Here is a 15,819-nt window from a genome sequence, read left to right as displayed (position 1 = left end):
CGTTCATCTGCTGTCCTCTGCGTTCATCTGCTGTCCTCTCTGTCCTCTGCGTCCTCTTTGTCCTCTCTGTCCTCTGCGTCCTCTCTGTCCTCTCTGTCCTCTCTGTCCTCTGCGTCCTCTCTGTCCTCTCTGTCCTCTCTGTCCTCTGCGTCCTCTTTGTCCTCTGCGTCCTCTGCGTTCATCTGCTGTCCTCTGCTGTCCTCTGCGTTCATCTGCTGTCCTCTGCTGTCCTCTGCGTTCATCTGCTGTCCTCTCTGTCCTCTGCGTCCATCTGCTGTCCTCTGCGTCCATCTGCTGTCCTCTGCATCCTCTGCGTCCTCTTTGTCCTCTTTGTCCTCTGCGTTCATCTGCTATCCTCTGCGTTCATCTGCTGTCCTCTCTGTCCTCTGCGTCCTCTCTGTCCTCTCTGTCCTCTCTGTCCTCTCTGTCCTCTGCGTCCTCTGCGTCCTCTTTGTCCTCTGCGTCCTCTTTGTCCTCTGCGTCCTCTTTGTCCTCTGCGTTCATCTGCTGTCCTCTGCGTTCATCTGCTGTCCTCTCTGTCCTCTGCGTCCTCTCTGTCCTCTGCGTCCTCTTTGTCCTCTTTGTCCTCTTTGTCCTCTGCGTCCTCTTTGTCCTCTGCGTCCTCTTTGTCCTCTGCTGTCCTCTGCGTTCATCTGCTGTCCTCTCTGTCCTCTGCGTCCTCTTTGTCCTCTCTGTCCTCTGCGTCCTCTGCGTCCTCTCTGTCCTCTGCGTTCATCTGCTGTCCTCTGCGTTCATCTGCTGTCCTCTCTGTCCTCTGCGTCCTCTTTGTCCTCTCTGTCCTCTGCGTCCTCTCTGTCCTCTCTGTCCTCTCTGTCCTCTGCGTCCTCTCTGTCCTCTCTGTCCTCTGCGTCCTCTTTGTCCTCTCTGTCCTCTCTGTCCTCTGCGTCCTCTCTGTCCTCTGCGTCCTCTCTGTCCTCTGCGTTCATCTGCTGTCCTCTGCGTTCATCTGCTGTCCTCTGTCCTCTGCGTCCTCTGCGTCCATCTGCTGTCCTCTGCGTCCATCTGCTGTCCTCTTTGTCCTCTGCGTTCATCTGCTGTCCTCTGCGTTCATCTGCTGTCCTCTCTGTCCTCTGCGTCCTCTTTGTCCTCTCTGTCCTCTGCGTCCTCTGCGTCCTCTGTCCTCTCTGTCCTCTGCGTTCATCTGCTGTCCTCTGCGTTCATCTGCTGTCCTCTCTGTCCTCTGCGTCCTCTTTGTCCTCTTTGTCCTCTGCGTCCTCTGCGTTCATCTGCTGTCCTCTGCGTTCATCTGCTGTCCTCTGCGTTCATCTGCTGTCCTCTGTCCTCTGCGTCCTCTGTCCTCTGCGTCCTCTGTCCTCTGTTTGCAGGACCACGAGGTGAACGAGTGTCTGAAGCAACTCATGATGTCCTTACTCAGGGCCTACCGCTTCTCCCCCATCATCCCAGACTTGGGCTTCCAGGTAGGACAAACAAACAGAGCCCCACAGGTTATATAAGGTCAGGGGGCGGGGCCTGCAGAGCGACCTCACTGACACAGGAGGTTCATCTTCAGAGACCAAACTTTAAATGTTTGTGTGCAGGTGGCGACAAACTTCATCTAAAATCTTTTTTTTTTCATGTCACGTGTTTCCAGATGTTCTCCAGCTGATGTGCTTGTGTTTCAGATCCACTACCTGCGGCTGACCACGGCCATCCTGCGCCACGAGAAATCCAGGAAGTACCTGCTCAGCAACGTCTTATATCCTTCAGCCGCCAAGCGAAAGCGCTCTGTGACATTTAAACCGCTGTCGCGGCATTCTCCTTAACCGAAGCTCACGTTCGACGTTCTGCGCTCGGTTGTGTTCTTTTACATCAAGACTCCTCTGAGGGTGAAGGAGGCGGGGCTAGAGGAGCTCATCCCAACCACCTGGTGGCCCACGCACTTTGACAAAGAGGTGAGAGAAACCGAGGCTCTGCCGTTTGCGTCTCCTCGCTCCTGACGAAATGTTATCGAGTGTGTCAAAGTCATTAAGCTGAAAGCAGCGAAGCTCAAACAGAGAGAGGCCGTTTACCTCTGTGACGTGCGCAACGACAAATCAGATGTGACGTAAGAACTGACCGTGACAGACGAACCGCAGGCTCCTCAGGGGAAGGCTGCAGCCATCAGGTGTTTACAGCAGCACAGGTGTGAGAGCTTTAAACAATGCTTCTTTATCAAACAGGGTAAAGACGAGCGCGAGCCCAAAGACGAGAGCGCCGACGAGCGTCTGAGGCGCCGAGCCTACGAGAGAGGCTGCCAGAGGCTGAAGAAGAGGATCGAAGGTCGGTCTCCGTCACTCGGCCGTGTTCTGTTTTAGTACTTTACTGTTTTATTTTGGTGTTTCACTGAGTTCCTGTCTTTGAGACCACCCACCTGTCTGCTTACCTGGACTGTCTGTGTGCGCTCCTCTGACCTCTGACCTCTGTTCTCCTGCAGTGGTGGAGGAGTTGCAGGTTCAGATCCTGAGGCTGCTGCTCAACAACAAGGACAAGAGCACGGTGGGTGCAGCGCCGTGATGTGTTGGTGATGGCGACCGCGGTCAGGACGCTGCTCTGATGTTTGCGGTGGCGAGACGTTTCAGCGTCGGTGTTTCTGTCGGGTGGAGGTTCAGGTGTTCGGCTCAGATCAGATACCTCAGCTGTGCCGGCTCTCCTGCAGCACCGTAGCACGTATCCAAGCAACTGCCAACGAATTCACGGAGCGAGCGCTCGAAGCGATAACGGCCCGGGCTCGGAGTCGCTTTGCTTTAAGCATTTATTTTAAACCAAATCACGTAACCGGGAGGAAACGGCACCTCGGCGTGAAGGCGACGACCAACCGTGCTATTCACCCCGCTGCTCTTTCGTTCCTGTAACTGTAAGATCATCAGGAAACACGTTGTATCATAGACCCATTTTTAGTTTTTTCTTGATGGTGATTTAAAGAAAGTCTTTTCAGTCACAGACACGAGAGCCTTTTTAGGTTTTAGCAGCGAACCCGTCAAACTCACTGATCCGCGGTTTCCCTCGGTGCGAGTTGGATCGCTGCACTTTGAAACCACGACTCTGACGCACTAAAGAACTTTAAGGTCTGTGTGTCTAACAGCAGCTTTTATTCCTATCCTGCTCAGAGACCAAACGGATGATCGTGCAGTATTCCCCGTTTATCCAAAAACAGATCCAGGGTCTGCCTGTTCTCAGTTTTTACTCTCCGTGTCGTCCTCGGATGCTTCGGCCTGACGTGAACGTTGGCGTCCTCCCCGAGTAACACTCGGTCTGATCAGACTGAGGGTTGGACTGCAGCAATCGCTTCTCCTGTTTCAAACTGCAGTGAAGAGAAAAACTGAGCTCTGCTCCTCTTTCAGGGAGAAGCATCGCGCTACATTTTCCTCAACAAGTTCAGGAAGTTCCTCCAGGAAAACGCCAGCAACAGAGGGGTAAGGAGCAGCGAGGAACGCCACCCTCTCACGTCATGTCAGTGTTTCCACAGGTCAGTTTGTTCCTGTCTGTGAGCGACGCAGACAAACTGAAACCACAGGTTTGATTTCATGGAGACGTGTTTTTATCAGTGCGCTCTAATCACGGGTAAAGCCTCACGTGTGTGTTTGCACATGCGTGCACTCTGTGTGTTTGAGCAGCACCCCACGGCTCTGTGTCCGCCTGAGTACATGGTGTGTTTCCTGCACCGCCTCATCACAGCGGTCAGAGGCTGCTGGGACGAAGCACACCGCAAGAGTCCGAGCAGCGTGAGCAGCGACGGTACGACACACTGAGCCACACAGTGCGAGTGTGTGCGCGTGCGAGTGTGTGCGCGTGCGAGTGTGTGCGCGTGCGAGTGTGTGCGCGTGCGAGTGTGTGTGCGTGCGAGTGTGTGTGCGTGCGTGCGAGTGTGTGTGCGTGCGTGCGAGTGTGCGTGCGTGCGAGTGCGTGCGTGTGTGCGTGTGTGCGTGCGTGTGTGTGTGTGTGTGCGTGCGAGTGCGTGTGTGTGTGCGAGTGTGCGTGCGAGTGTGTGTGTGTGCGTGCGAGTGTGTGTGCGAGTGTGTGCGAGTGCGTGTGTGTGTGCGTGTGTGTGCGCGCGCGAGTGTGTGTGCGAGTGTGTGCGAGTGTGTGCGAGTGCGTGTGTGTGTGTGTGTGTGTGTGTGTGTGCGTGCGAGTGTGTGTGCGAGTGTGTGCGAGTGCGTGTGTGTGTGCGTGTGTGTGCGCGCGCGAGTGTGTGTGCGAGTGTGTGCGAGTGCGTGTGTGTGTGTGTGTGTGTGTGTGTGCGTGCGAGTGTGTGTGCGAGTGTGTGCGAGTGCGTGTGTGTGTGAGTGTGTGCGAGTGCGTGTGTGTGTGTGTGTGTGTGTGCGCGCGCGAGTGTGTGTGCCCGTGCGAGACCTGCAGTGGAGCAGAAGCTTCCACTGCAGGTCTCACTCATGAGTCTTGAAATTACCTGTATGCATATTCCACCAACGGCAAGGTAATTTCAAGACTCATGAGTGAGACCTGCAGTGGAAGCTTCTGCTCCACTGCAGGTCTCGCACGGGCACACACACACGCACACACGCGCGTGTGTGCGCGTGTGTGTGTGCGCCCGTGCGTGTGTGTGTGCGCCCGTGCGTGTGTGTGTCTTCCCTCAGTGATGTGCTTCTGTACCCCTCACAGAGGCCTACGTCCCTCCTCAGTTGTTCTATAACGGGAAGGTGGACTACTTCGACCTGCAGAGGCTGGGCGGGCTGCTGTCCCACCTGAAGAAAACCCTGAAAGGTAAGGTGTGCTCCTGGTGGGCGTGGCCCTGGGAGGCGTGCTCGTGGGGGTCGTGGCCCTGTCCAGCATGCTCCTGTGTCTGTTGTCAGTTTAGGTGTTTGGTAATGACTCTGAGCCCAGAGCGCTGGGACATGCAGGAGTCACTTCACACCGACCCCCTCAGTGTCTGATCAGCTGATTGGCGGCTGGGAGAGTCAGAAGTGCCCCAGGACAACGTGATTGGACGAGCTGTCGCTGCTTTGGTGACGTGTGCGAGCGTGAATCTTTTCTCAAGATCTCCTTCATTGATTTCCTGTCACGTCTGTCTAATGACGAGCTGTGCCTGCGTAGGAATCTTGAACTCAGTTTGTGAGGAGCAGCCAATCAGGAGCAAAGGTGCTCAGAGGGGGAGGAGCTAAAGCAGGGTGCACAGAGGTGTCACATAAACGGGGATTATTGTTAACTCATCCAAGATGAAGGACAGGGAGCTGGAAGCAGGCAAGCGCGCCCGCGTTAATAACTGGATCAAATCTGAAGTTGGTCATCACAGCTGTCTCCACCAGAGGGAGCAAGTGCTCCATGTTGGATAGAAACCTCTAACGTAACCAGTTTGACCAGTTTGCCCCCCATCAGGTTGAAAGCCGCTGGGGGGCGGGGTTGGCGTGAGGAGGTAAATACACCAACCATCACCCAAAAGAACCGTTTGAGATCCTGTCAGGTGTGTTTGATGTCTGTACCCCCTGTACACTGACTGACGATGGCGAGGCCTCAGACTCACAGATATGAAATACAAGAGGCGTGACGGGGTTAGCAGTGAGCGCCGATGGTCCTGAGCCAGCGCTGCACAACTGCCATCAGTTATCCGCTCCGGCGGCCCGCTCGCTTCCATTTCCTCTCAAACAATGGCGTGTCCAGCGGGGTGGCCTGGGGGGGCACAGGCCACCCCCCAAACCAGACTGGCCACCCCAGGTGCCACCCCAAAGGCAAAACAATAAAATTCAATCAAATATCAAATGTCCGATTATGTTTTCACGGTGACGCTCAGATATCCGAGTGTAAGTGAATGCAGCATCGCTTCTGCGCTATGCGCATCACGTTAGCAAAGGTAGGAGAGCCAAGCGCGAAAGATGGCACTGCAGGAAACAATTTTTCGGTGAAAGAAAATGAGGACAGAATAAATGTCCCGGTAAGTAATATCAAGTTTGTTGAGTTTAGTAAACTTCGGTGAAATTAGAATACCAAGGAAAAAATAACACTTAAAGAATTATTGCAGCTGTGGAATATTTCAGACAGTATGCTACTGAGGGCAGCTAACATAAGAGTTATGAGTTATAAGATATAATCTAAGTCGTAACATTGCTGTATGGAGCTGCAGATTTGGTTGCAGGTTAACATAGCTGGACTGGCCATCGGGCATACCGGGCATATCCCCAGTGACTTATTTTTTATTTTTTTTTGTAATGGCATGAACAATGAGAGGTGGTGGATTGGCCAGATGCAGGTCGATGTGTAGAAATAACTCCGTTGTTTGGTGGTGGCTATGACGGGGGTTCCACAGAGGCAACAGGTGGATGAGGGAAGGGGAGGCAGGAGGAGAGACCCGAAGCAGCCACCAGTCCGAGTGTCAGGTGAACTGAACTTCAGGTAAGAAGTTATGACCTGCAGTCTATCTGGGTCAGATATAAACCAAGTTTAGGTGGAGTTTATTTTCATGTTGCTGACTTTTTACTGTCAGTTACAATAACTCATACTGCGTTCTAGCCAGTTTGACGGAGTTTTTATACAGCTGGGTGGGTGCTATGATGTTACTGATAGTGAACTTTATTTTATTCATAAGGTTAGTAGAGTTGCCAACGGCTCCTTAAAAAAATGGAGTGGTCCCTCATTCAGAGAAAATATTACGCGTTTCGTATTGAGCTGAGAAGAGACGCAGTTTGTCCCGGACTTTAGCTAGAATGGAAAAAAGACACAAAGCTGGATTTATTCTGTCTTTATGCTGCACAGCTGCCTCTTCTTCTCTCATTCTCTCCCCCTCCCTCTCCTGTTGCTACTTCAATCATGAAACTGATCAATGATCAGCTGATCGGCTTTTCTCTCTTGTTTATCGCCCACTTTGCGCCAGAAAGAGGAAACCAGCAGATGTTGCGCTAAACAACAGCAGCACGTTTAAGCTTGATCGGCTGTTGTTAGAATGTATTTAATATTAATTTCTAGTATCAGCTGATGTTTGCTGGAGCCACAGCTGTAAAGCTGCTGGTCATGATGTCTGTTTAGATATGTGGTGAGAGGGAAACATGAAGATGAAACCAGGAGATGTCCTTACTGAATCATCAGAGCTGAACAGGTGATGGAGAAACAGGTTTACCTTTTAGGTGACATGAATGAGTTGAAGGGAAGTTATGAACTGTTTCTGAGAGACAAATAACACCAGGATCCTTTTTTATGTAGCTGACAGCTGGTAACTGTGCAGGGGCGGGTCTAGCAAAGTTTTGCCAGGGGGCCAGGTAGGGCATTAACAGGGAAAGGTGGGCACAAAGAAATACTTTTCTTTCTTATTCTCATTTAAAATACCTAGTTTTTATTAAATAATTATCTAAATCTTACAACCAAAGTTTTTATCTGACGTAAAATGTATAGAAATCATACATATACCAACAAGACTGTACATCACTGTCACAACAGGGTTTGTTTTCAGTCAAAGTCTTTATGGCTTTACTACCTGGTGGGTCGGTCTGTAGTAAAAATGCCCAATTTTTTTGTCCCAGTCCAGCCCTGCAGGTTAATACTGGCAGTGTCACCATGCCAGCTGACTGTATTTCATCATCAGCCAGTGTTGTTCTTGATCAATATTACCAAAGTTTACCATAAGGCAGCATAGAAAGTATTTACTTGCTTTCAGGTTTTATTCAAATGTTAGTCTTTTCAGTTGTTTCTCCACTTTTTTCCTGTTTCAAAATCAAACACCAGTTTGTGAGAAGATTATCTTCTTTTTTTAACAGGCAGATAAAGTTTTGCATTGGCATTGGCTAATTTGTCAATTGTTTGTTACAAATGTTCGTATTTTAATTTTCAAAAATGTTTTTGCCCAAAACATATGTGCACTATATGTCAGTAAAAATACTATGCAAATATTGCTGTCCTTGAATGCTGAGTAAACACTGACAAAGCACTGATTGTATCTCTTGTACTTTATCAACGCAGTATCTAAAAACTTTGCACCGTAGTGGTTAAAATCTCATTCTAATAAGAGTTAAAAGTGCATTTGGTTATTAGGTTTATAGGATTATTGAATTATGGTTAAGGGTTGGTAGAATTTTTTTTTAAAACATTATCTGCCAATTAAATCTGCCACCCTTCTCCAAATCTGTGCCCCTACCTGGCCCCCCCAACAAAAATTTTCTAGACACGCCACTGCTCTCAAAGGCGGGCACGCTGCTTCCTCCTACAGTTGCTCGTGATGAAGAGGAGCCCGAACAACTTACAGCCATTTGTATTTTGGACGTTTGACTTTGAGTCTCGGTAAAGATGAGACTTCAGCCCCGAGCGTGTGTTCCTGAAGGTTTAGTCGAGGAAGTCCTCTGCAGATTGGTCGGGAACTTCCTGCACGGGCCAACCAGTCAGCTCAGACTTTTAACACCCGCCCTCCTTCACTCTCAGTACCAGTGACAGTTTCTTCGTTACTGCCAGCTTCCTGTCAGGCTGATGCTCATTGGCTAACGCTCACACGCTGGTCTCCGATCAGTCTGAGGCCGTCTCCTCCTGACGCGCCCGGCACGGCTCGACGGTTTGACCTCGTCAGCGGTCAGAACGTTCGTAGAAAGCCGGTGCGAGCTGGCCTGGACGGCTAAGCTCAGTTTTAATGTAGGGTTGCAGTTTGTTTTTAAACGTATTTCTGTGGTTTTGAACTTTTCTGATGGTGTTTTGGGGTCTGAGTGAATATAAAATGCCGCTGTGAGAGCTGTGCTCGTCTGATGTTGGCGTTTTTCTGCAGACAGCTTGATGAAACTCAGCTGATGGGTTTGTTTTCATGAGTGAAGAACTACAACATGACAAATGTGCCTGTTTTCTCTTTTTCAGACGATTTGGCGAGTAAAGCAAACATCATCATCGACCCCGCGGAGATCCAGGCCACGTCCATGGACGACCTGGACGAGGACGACGAGAGCGGAGCTGCTCAGGTGATGTGGTGATGTCATTTGTTTGTGTGTCACCGAGTAAACAGTATGTGTAAAAGTACACATGAGTACTTCCAGATATTGAAATAAAACGATGGAACATGTAAACGTTATGAAGAGCGAGTGCACGGCGATGGATTCAACACGTTCTGCCGCCATTAAAAACCATGAAACATTTTTATGGCGTGCACGCTCTGAGTTGGAGAGCTGATCTAACGGCGCCGGTGACGGCACGCCCGCTTTGTCTAAGCCTGCGCCCGCACCTGTTTCTGTGGGCTGAGCCGCTCTGAAGACGACATGCTGCAAAATGTTGGCGTGGCGAGACCAGAACCAGCTGACGGGTGGCTCTGCAGGGCGTGCAGAGGCGTGGCAGCTGCAGATGTGAAGCACAGCTGGCTGCGTCTGACGGAGAGCCTCGTCCATGTTTCTCTCAGGCTGCTTCCATTTGTCTTCATTGTTCCCGTTCACTGATCGTGGTTTTAATCCGTACTGCTTTAAGCCCCTCCCCCGATTGGCTGCCCTAGCTGAAACTGTGGGTTAGACAGGAAGTGAGGTAAAACGTATCCACTCGTTTTTTAAAGAACAAGCTTTAAAAAATTATCCTCACTGATGTTTAATATCCATAGTTTCTAAATGTGTGACCAAACATCTGTGCAGACAGCTGTGACCTCTGACCTCCTGATCCTCTGACATCACTTTTTTTTTTTTCCGTCTGACCACAGAGGCTGCCCGGGGCCGTGGCGATGGGCGGAGCTCTGGCGAGGCCCAGCTGGTTGAGTTCTCCCACTTTGGGTCGGGCCAACCGCTTCTTGAGCACGGCCGCCGTCAGCCTGATGACCCCCAGGCGACCCCTGAGTCAGCCGGAGAAGGTGAAGGTCCGAACGCTCGCCGTGGAGCAGCGCACCGAGGAGGACAGTGAGTACAACTCGCTCCTGCTACGGAACTCACGGGCATCAGCCCCGTTTGCTCAGAGCTTCTCCTGCGTTTGAAAATACGAAGCAGGTCTATGTGGCAGTGCGTGGCGCCCCCTGCTGGCAGCAGGAGGTCAGTGATTTGTCAGGAAGTTTGCTTTTACAGGCGTGATGAACAGCCACACAGGGGATCACTTCCGCATTTGCTCGCTTTGCGTGGAGCTTTTAGGAAGTGAGAATCAGAATTTAATTGTGTGAGGTTCACCTAGGCGTCAACGTGACGAGCGAGTCACTTCCTCTGTGGATGTATGGCGTCATTTTTGTGCCACTATTCTGAGCGCACGTAAAAAGGTTTGCAGGTGCAAGTGTTGCATTTTGAGGAGAAATTTCTTTTGAGCGAAGAAAATTCATTCCTGCGTGCAAAGAAATAATTTCAGTGTTTGCTATCTCACACACACACACACACACACACACACACACACACACACACACACACACACACACACACCAGCAGCCCCTCTCGCTCAGATTTTGCATTTGTGGTGCAATGACACCGGCGTGCAGGAGACGAGCAAAGTGAGAGAAGGGCCCGAGCCGTGATCGCTGCAGGAAAACGTCTGCGCTTCCATCTTTCAGTTGGAGTCTGCGTGTTGTTCCACTTCATCCTCCAATCGAAGGTAGTGATAAATGTTCAGCCATGCTCTCCTTTCTGCACCCAGCACAGTAATCAGAGTAATCAGAGTAAGCATGGTGATGGCAGGAAACAAAGCAGCAGAGGAATCTGCCAGGTAAAATATCAGGAAGTACTTTGTCAGTGACAGTGTTGGAGACGTTTGAGAAGAAGTGATTGGTTCCTGCGTTCTGGTTCTGGATGGTGGGACAGAGCGTGGATGGAGGTGGATCGATCCCTCGCGATGTCCACCAGTGTGTTTCATACCACGTGCTTTCAGCCCGGCGTGTTCAGCTTTATGAGGTATTCGTGTGCTGGGAGCTTTAATTGGGTCACTTCCTGTTGGGGTGTGTCAGGTGTCCTGTTGATTTCACATCATTATTTTTCACTGTTGGCCCAGACTAAGTTGGTCTCTGGTTGTTTCCTTCATTAGTCAAATGAGGCGCTCGTGCCTGATTGGCCGGTTAGACACAGCGTGAAGTTGGCGTGGAGCCAGTTATCATCGCCTGAGTCTTTGGGTGGAAGTGCCACAGCTGTAAAAATCTCTTGCCTTTTTTAACCATTTCCTGTTTCTCTGCAACCTGAAGTCGAGGGAAGTCATGGCAACGACGGCCTGTTGCTGGGGCGACCGCTCGAGGAGCCCGATCAACAAATTGCAGACAAGTCGCTGCTGGAGATCGTGGACGGGATCGTGATGATGTACAACCTGAGTGTCCATCAGCAGCTGGGGAAGGTGAGTGTGTGTGTGTGTGTGCGTGTGTGTGTGCGCGCGTGTGTGTGCGTGTGTGTGTGTGTGTGTGTGCGTGTGTGTGTGCGCGCGTGTGTGCGCGTGTGTGTGCGTGTGCGTGTGTGTGTGCGCGCGTGTGTGCGCGTGCGCGTGTGTGTGCGTGCGTGTGTGTGTGCGCACGTCTGTGGTGTCTGCGATGAAGACCAGCGAGCACGTCATGGCCGTGCCTTAAACGAAGTGCTGAAGCAAAGAATGTGTCTAGAATTTTTTCTAATCGAATTATTCGAAACACACGATGAACCGTTGCAGCCCTAACTATATGCTTTAAAGGAAAGTTTGAAGTCTAATCTTGAAAGTAGAGATAGTGTCTGTCTCCTGAATCCAAACTGGAAGCTGGTTCCACAGAAGAGGGGCCTGAAAACTGAAGGCTCTGCCTCCCATTCTACTTTTAAATACTCTAGGAACAACAAGTAGGCCTGCAGAGCGAGAGCGAAGTGCTCTAATAGGCTGATATGGTACTACAAGGTCATTAAGATAAGATGGGGCCTGATTATTTAAGACCTTGTATGTGAGGAGCAGGATTTTGAATTCTGGATTTAACAGGAAGCCAAAACAGGAGAAATCTGCTCTCTCTTTCTAGTCCCTGTCAGGACTCTTGCTGCAGCATTTTGGATCAGCTGAAGGCTTTTCAGGGAGTTTTTTGGACGTCCTGATAATAATGAATTACAGTCGTCCAGCCTGGAAGTAATAAATGCATGAACTAGTTTTTCAGCGTCACTCTGAGACAGGATGTTTCTAACTTTAGAGATGTTGCACAAATGGAAGAAAGCAGTCTTACATATTTGTTTAATATGTGCGTTGAAGGACATGTCCTGGTCAAAAATGACTCCAAGGTTCCTCACAGCGTTACTGGAGGCCAAGGTAATGCCATCCAGAGTAAGAATCTGGTTAGATACCATATTTCTAAGATTTTCAGGGCCGAGTACAATAACCTCAGTTTGATCTGAATTAAGAAGCAGAAAGTTAGCGGCCATCCAGGTCTTTATGTCTTTAAGACATTCCTGCAGTTTAACTCATTGGTGTGTGTTATCTGGCTTCATGGACAGATAGAGCTGGGTGTCATCTGCATAGCAGTGTAAATGTATGCTATGTCTTCTAATGATGCTGCCTAAGGGAAGCATGTATAATGTAAACAGAACTGGTCCTAGCACTGAACCCTGTGGAACTCTGCTGTAAAGGTTAATGCTGCATATTTTATTCCTGTGACTTTCTCTGCAGCTGGTTTTGTCTGCAGGTGGAAAAACTCCCACAGTGAGTTCATCCTTTGGTTTGGTGCTCATCACGCTCCAGTTGGTCACATCACTGTTAACAATCCCTTCTTGTTTTAAACTTCTATATTTAAAACTTGCTGAAGTATCTGTGGGCGGTCCTGACCTTTAGCTGCATCCACCTTTCTCTCGGGTGGGTTGACCCGAAGCAGCTGTGCTCAGAGCGCTGTGATTTGTGTGTCTGGTTTTATTTTTACGTTTTTATTCGAGGTGTCTGAATAACGTGTCTGTGCGCATTAAAGCGAAGCACTCCGAGTCCTCTGGTCAAACACGGGCGCCTCGCTGAGCCTGAAGGTTTTTTCTACTCTGCGATTGGCTCATCCTCCCCACACTAACGCTGTGCGACCTCTGACCCCTGTCTCATTTAAAAGCGCCTCTGAGTCTGTAACGTGTGCGTTTCCATCACGTAGCTGCTGCGTGGTCAGACTCTAATGACGAGTTTTCATGGTCGCTGTGACAATCAGCCAATTAGATCGCTCGTGCCTCCAGTGTTTTTCTCAGCAGCGTGCTAACATGTGTCTCTCCTCTCAGATGGTGGTGGTGTCGGACGACGTCCATGAGTACGCCGTGGCGCTGAAGGATACGGAGGAGAAGATCGCCCGCTGCCCCGCCAGAGTGAGTGCCACCGCCGCCTCAGCTGGACATCAGGGCGAGTTTTAGAAGCAGTGCTTGGTCTGAGTGACCCTCATCACTCAGGTCACTCAGACCAAGGCTCAGATTGGTGAGGTGGGTGGGGTCAGCAGTGGGACCTGATTGGCTGATTGACCGAGTCAGACAGCTTTAGACAGATTATCACTGCAGTGGGAGAGAGGAGCTCAGGAGGTTCATGGATGCTGGGAGACGGAGGCAGATGATTGGCTGTGGCGCCCCCTGTGGGAGAAAGACCTTTGTTGCAGGCTAACAAAAACGACTGCTTAGCTTTGGATTCATGGTTTACAGAGCCTCTGATTTTCCTCGACAGCAGGTGTCCGTGTGTCTGCTCTCTGTCTGACATGAGATCACTTCTGATTGGATCACGTCCAACGACACGAACGATAGAACAAAAGAGCATCTCTCAGTGAAAGGGGGGATGGCTCGGTTAACGCGCCCCTCCACCCCTCACTGGGGCGACGCATTCCCACCAACAGGCCCTCATTTTCTGCCACGCTTCGTGTTTTCACGTCGTTCTCTCTGCAGGATTTCTTTATTGATGTTCGCTGTAGTTATTAAACTCAAATGTGTTGAAGTGAGACTCATGCTCAGGCTTTATTCAGGTCACAGGCCTCCTCTGGTTTCCCACTGAATCTAGAAACCCTCGTTTAAACGCCGCTGTTGGTCCGTCCTCATTAATAAATCTGACGCACTGCTTTTTGTTTGTCGGAGCTCTTCTCGAGGTAATTGGCCGCGCTGCTGTCAGCCCGTCGTGATGCAGAAGCTCCTCTCATTAGTGCCGCGGAGTAAACTCGCTCTCTGAAGGCAGACGGGAAGAGTCGGAGGAGCGCCCCCATCAGGAGCGATGCATCCTGCGATCGGCGAGGGCCTCAGTCAGGCCGTGTATGTCCTCGTTAACTGCAGGGAACCAGAAACCTGCAGCGTGCACATCATGTCAGATCAGAGGCACACGTACCTGCTCACATCACCTGGGAGCGTCTCCGCTCCTGCGGTCCAGGGAATAACGGAGTAACCGAACGCGGCACGGACGCTCGGCTGCTTAATGATCGCGTGTCTGTTTCAGAGGGCCGACATCCTGGAGGAGCTCCAGAAGAGCCAGAAGGTTTTTGCGGAGAAGCTGAACCACCTGAGCAGGAGGCTGGCCTGGATCAACGCCACCATCTACTCCAAGGTGAGCAGGCCGCTCCGCCCGCTGTGCATCCGCATTAAATGGTGGATTTTGTGTTGTTTCTGAGCTGTGTGCTGCTGCTGTCTCCAGGAGAAGATGCTGGACATCTACTGGCTGCTGTGTGTCTGCATCCGCACCATCGAGCACGCCGACAACACCGGCTCTCTGTTCGCCTTCACATCAGAGTTCTACCTCAACGTCGCCATGAACGCGTACAGCGCCCTGAAGAACTACTTCAGCCCGGCTAACGGCATGGACGAGCTGCCCGGTAAGCACCGCGAACCATCAGCCCACCCAGCCTGCAGGTGATGTTTGACCTGAGGCAGGTCGTTGAACGGGCGGGGCGCGCTTCATCAGGGTTGTTATGGAAGACAGTTGGAAGATTTATTTTTTTGTATTAGTCTTTGCTGTGAAGCCAAGCGAGCGTTCCCTTTTCCACCTCACCTGTCGAAGGTGTCTGCAGGTGCACCTGCGCGAGTCGTGGTCCAGCTGTGCTTCAGTGTTTGATCCTGTTTTAGGTTAACGCCGTTTCTGTGACGTCGGGTTTTTGTTTCCCGTCTCGTGTTTGTGTGTTTAAACGATGCTTGCGCTGAAAGTCTCCCCACAGCATCGCACCTCCACAGCCTGCACCGCTCACACAGGCGGGCTGGTTGTGTTCTCCCCACCTCTGAGCCGACCACGTCGCAGCAGACGTAAGGAGACGTCCAGATTGGTCGGTTTGTTTTTTCTGTTCTTAGCTTCAGGAGTGAGACGGCGTGATCTGCTGCTGTTCTTCTGCGCACCTTGGTTATAACGAGTTGTTATTTTATTGGTTATCGATTAGCTGTTATTTCTTTTGACTTCCTGTCAGCTCGAAGCAGTCTGCCCTTCTCCTCTGACCTCAGCAGGGCGTTTCCTGAACTCTAGAGCAGGCGTGTCAACTGTACGAGATGATTTCATCTGTCAGTCGTTAACGGGCCGCCGGTATGTGGGAGCCGGACCTTCAGCCCTACTGGGAACCCATGCAGACAGGGCGGCGCAGTATTTTGATTTTGATGGGCACACCATGTGGCCATTCACGCGCAATGACACCATCATCTGTGAAAGAAGAGGGCAAAGCTTCTTTAGCAGCAGTAGTAGCAGATGAAATGGGCTTTGTGATGAGATGCTTCATCGATTCATTTGTTAGTACTTGAAGACACTTCCATCCTCGATAAAGCCGACTCGAGGTCACTGAGGTCATACGGTCTCATTTTAGCTGGTTTGACGTTTGCGTTACTTGATGAAGTGGACGGACTTTTACTATTATTTTATTAATATTTGTAGTAATTAGCTCGACCCCGGATGATGCACGTGTATTTACGAGCCACTACGAGTTTTCGTGGACCTCCAATCTGTGGCTTGCAGACCCCTGGGGGTCCGTGAACCCCAGTTTGAGAGCCAATGGTCTAAATGAGCCTCACAGGCCTGAATGTGTGTTTGACGCCGTTTATAATCATTATAACTACAGAC

At 50.7% G+C, this 15,819-nt stretch overlaps 1 protein-coding gene across 1 annotated transcript in view; it reads left to right on the top strand.

The window, feature by feature from the left end:
• rnf123 (ring finger protein 123) overlaps window positions 1-15,819 on the top strand; it is a 110,864-nt gene that overhangs the window by 11,305 nt on the left and 83,740 nt on the right. Inside the window, exons 14-27 of the mRNA XM_085457837.1 lie at window positions 1,347-1,439; window positions 1,644-1,712; window positions 1,791-1,913; window positions 2,181-2,280; window positions 2,435-2,496; window positions 3,342-3,413; window positions 3,615-3,735; window positions 4,618-4,719; window positions 8,776-8,876; window positions 9,596-9,788; window positions 11,042-11,187; window positions 13,041-13,124; window positions 14,224-14,331; window positions 14,419-14,596. Coding sequence (XP_085313963.1) covers window positions 1,347-1,439; window positions 1,644-1,712; window positions 1,791-1,913; window positions 2,181-2,280; window positions 2,435-2,496; window positions 3,342-3,413; window positions 3,615-3,735; window positions 4,618-4,719; window positions 8,776-8,876; window positions 9,596-9,788; window positions 11,042-11,187; window positions 13,041-13,124; window positions 14,224-14,331; window positions 14,419-14,596 — 1,552 coding nt within the window. The remainder of the gene's footprint in view (window positions 1-1,346; window positions 1,440-1,643; window positions 1,713-1,790; window positions 1,914-2,180; window positions 2,281-2,434; window positions 2,497-3,341; window positions 3,414-3,614; window positions 3,736-4,617; window positions 4,720-8,775; window positions 8,877-9,595; window positions 9,789-11,041; window positions 11,188-13,040; window positions 13,125-14,223; window positions 14,332-14,418; window positions 14,597-15,819) is intronic.

The sequence above is a fragment of the Copadichromis virginalis genome, linkage group LG5 (genome assembly GCF_057382275.1).
Source record: "Copadichromis virginalis isolate Kocher_CV1m ecotype Utaka linkage group LG5, C_Virginalis_male_GT1.1, whole genome shotgun sequence".
In the NCBI taxonomy this organism is placed as follows: domain Eukaryota; kingdom Metazoa; phylum Chordata; class Actinopteri; order Cichliformes; family Cichlidae; genus Copadichromis; species Copadichromis virginalis.
This window is presented reverse-complemented; position numbering and strand designations above follow the sequence as displayed.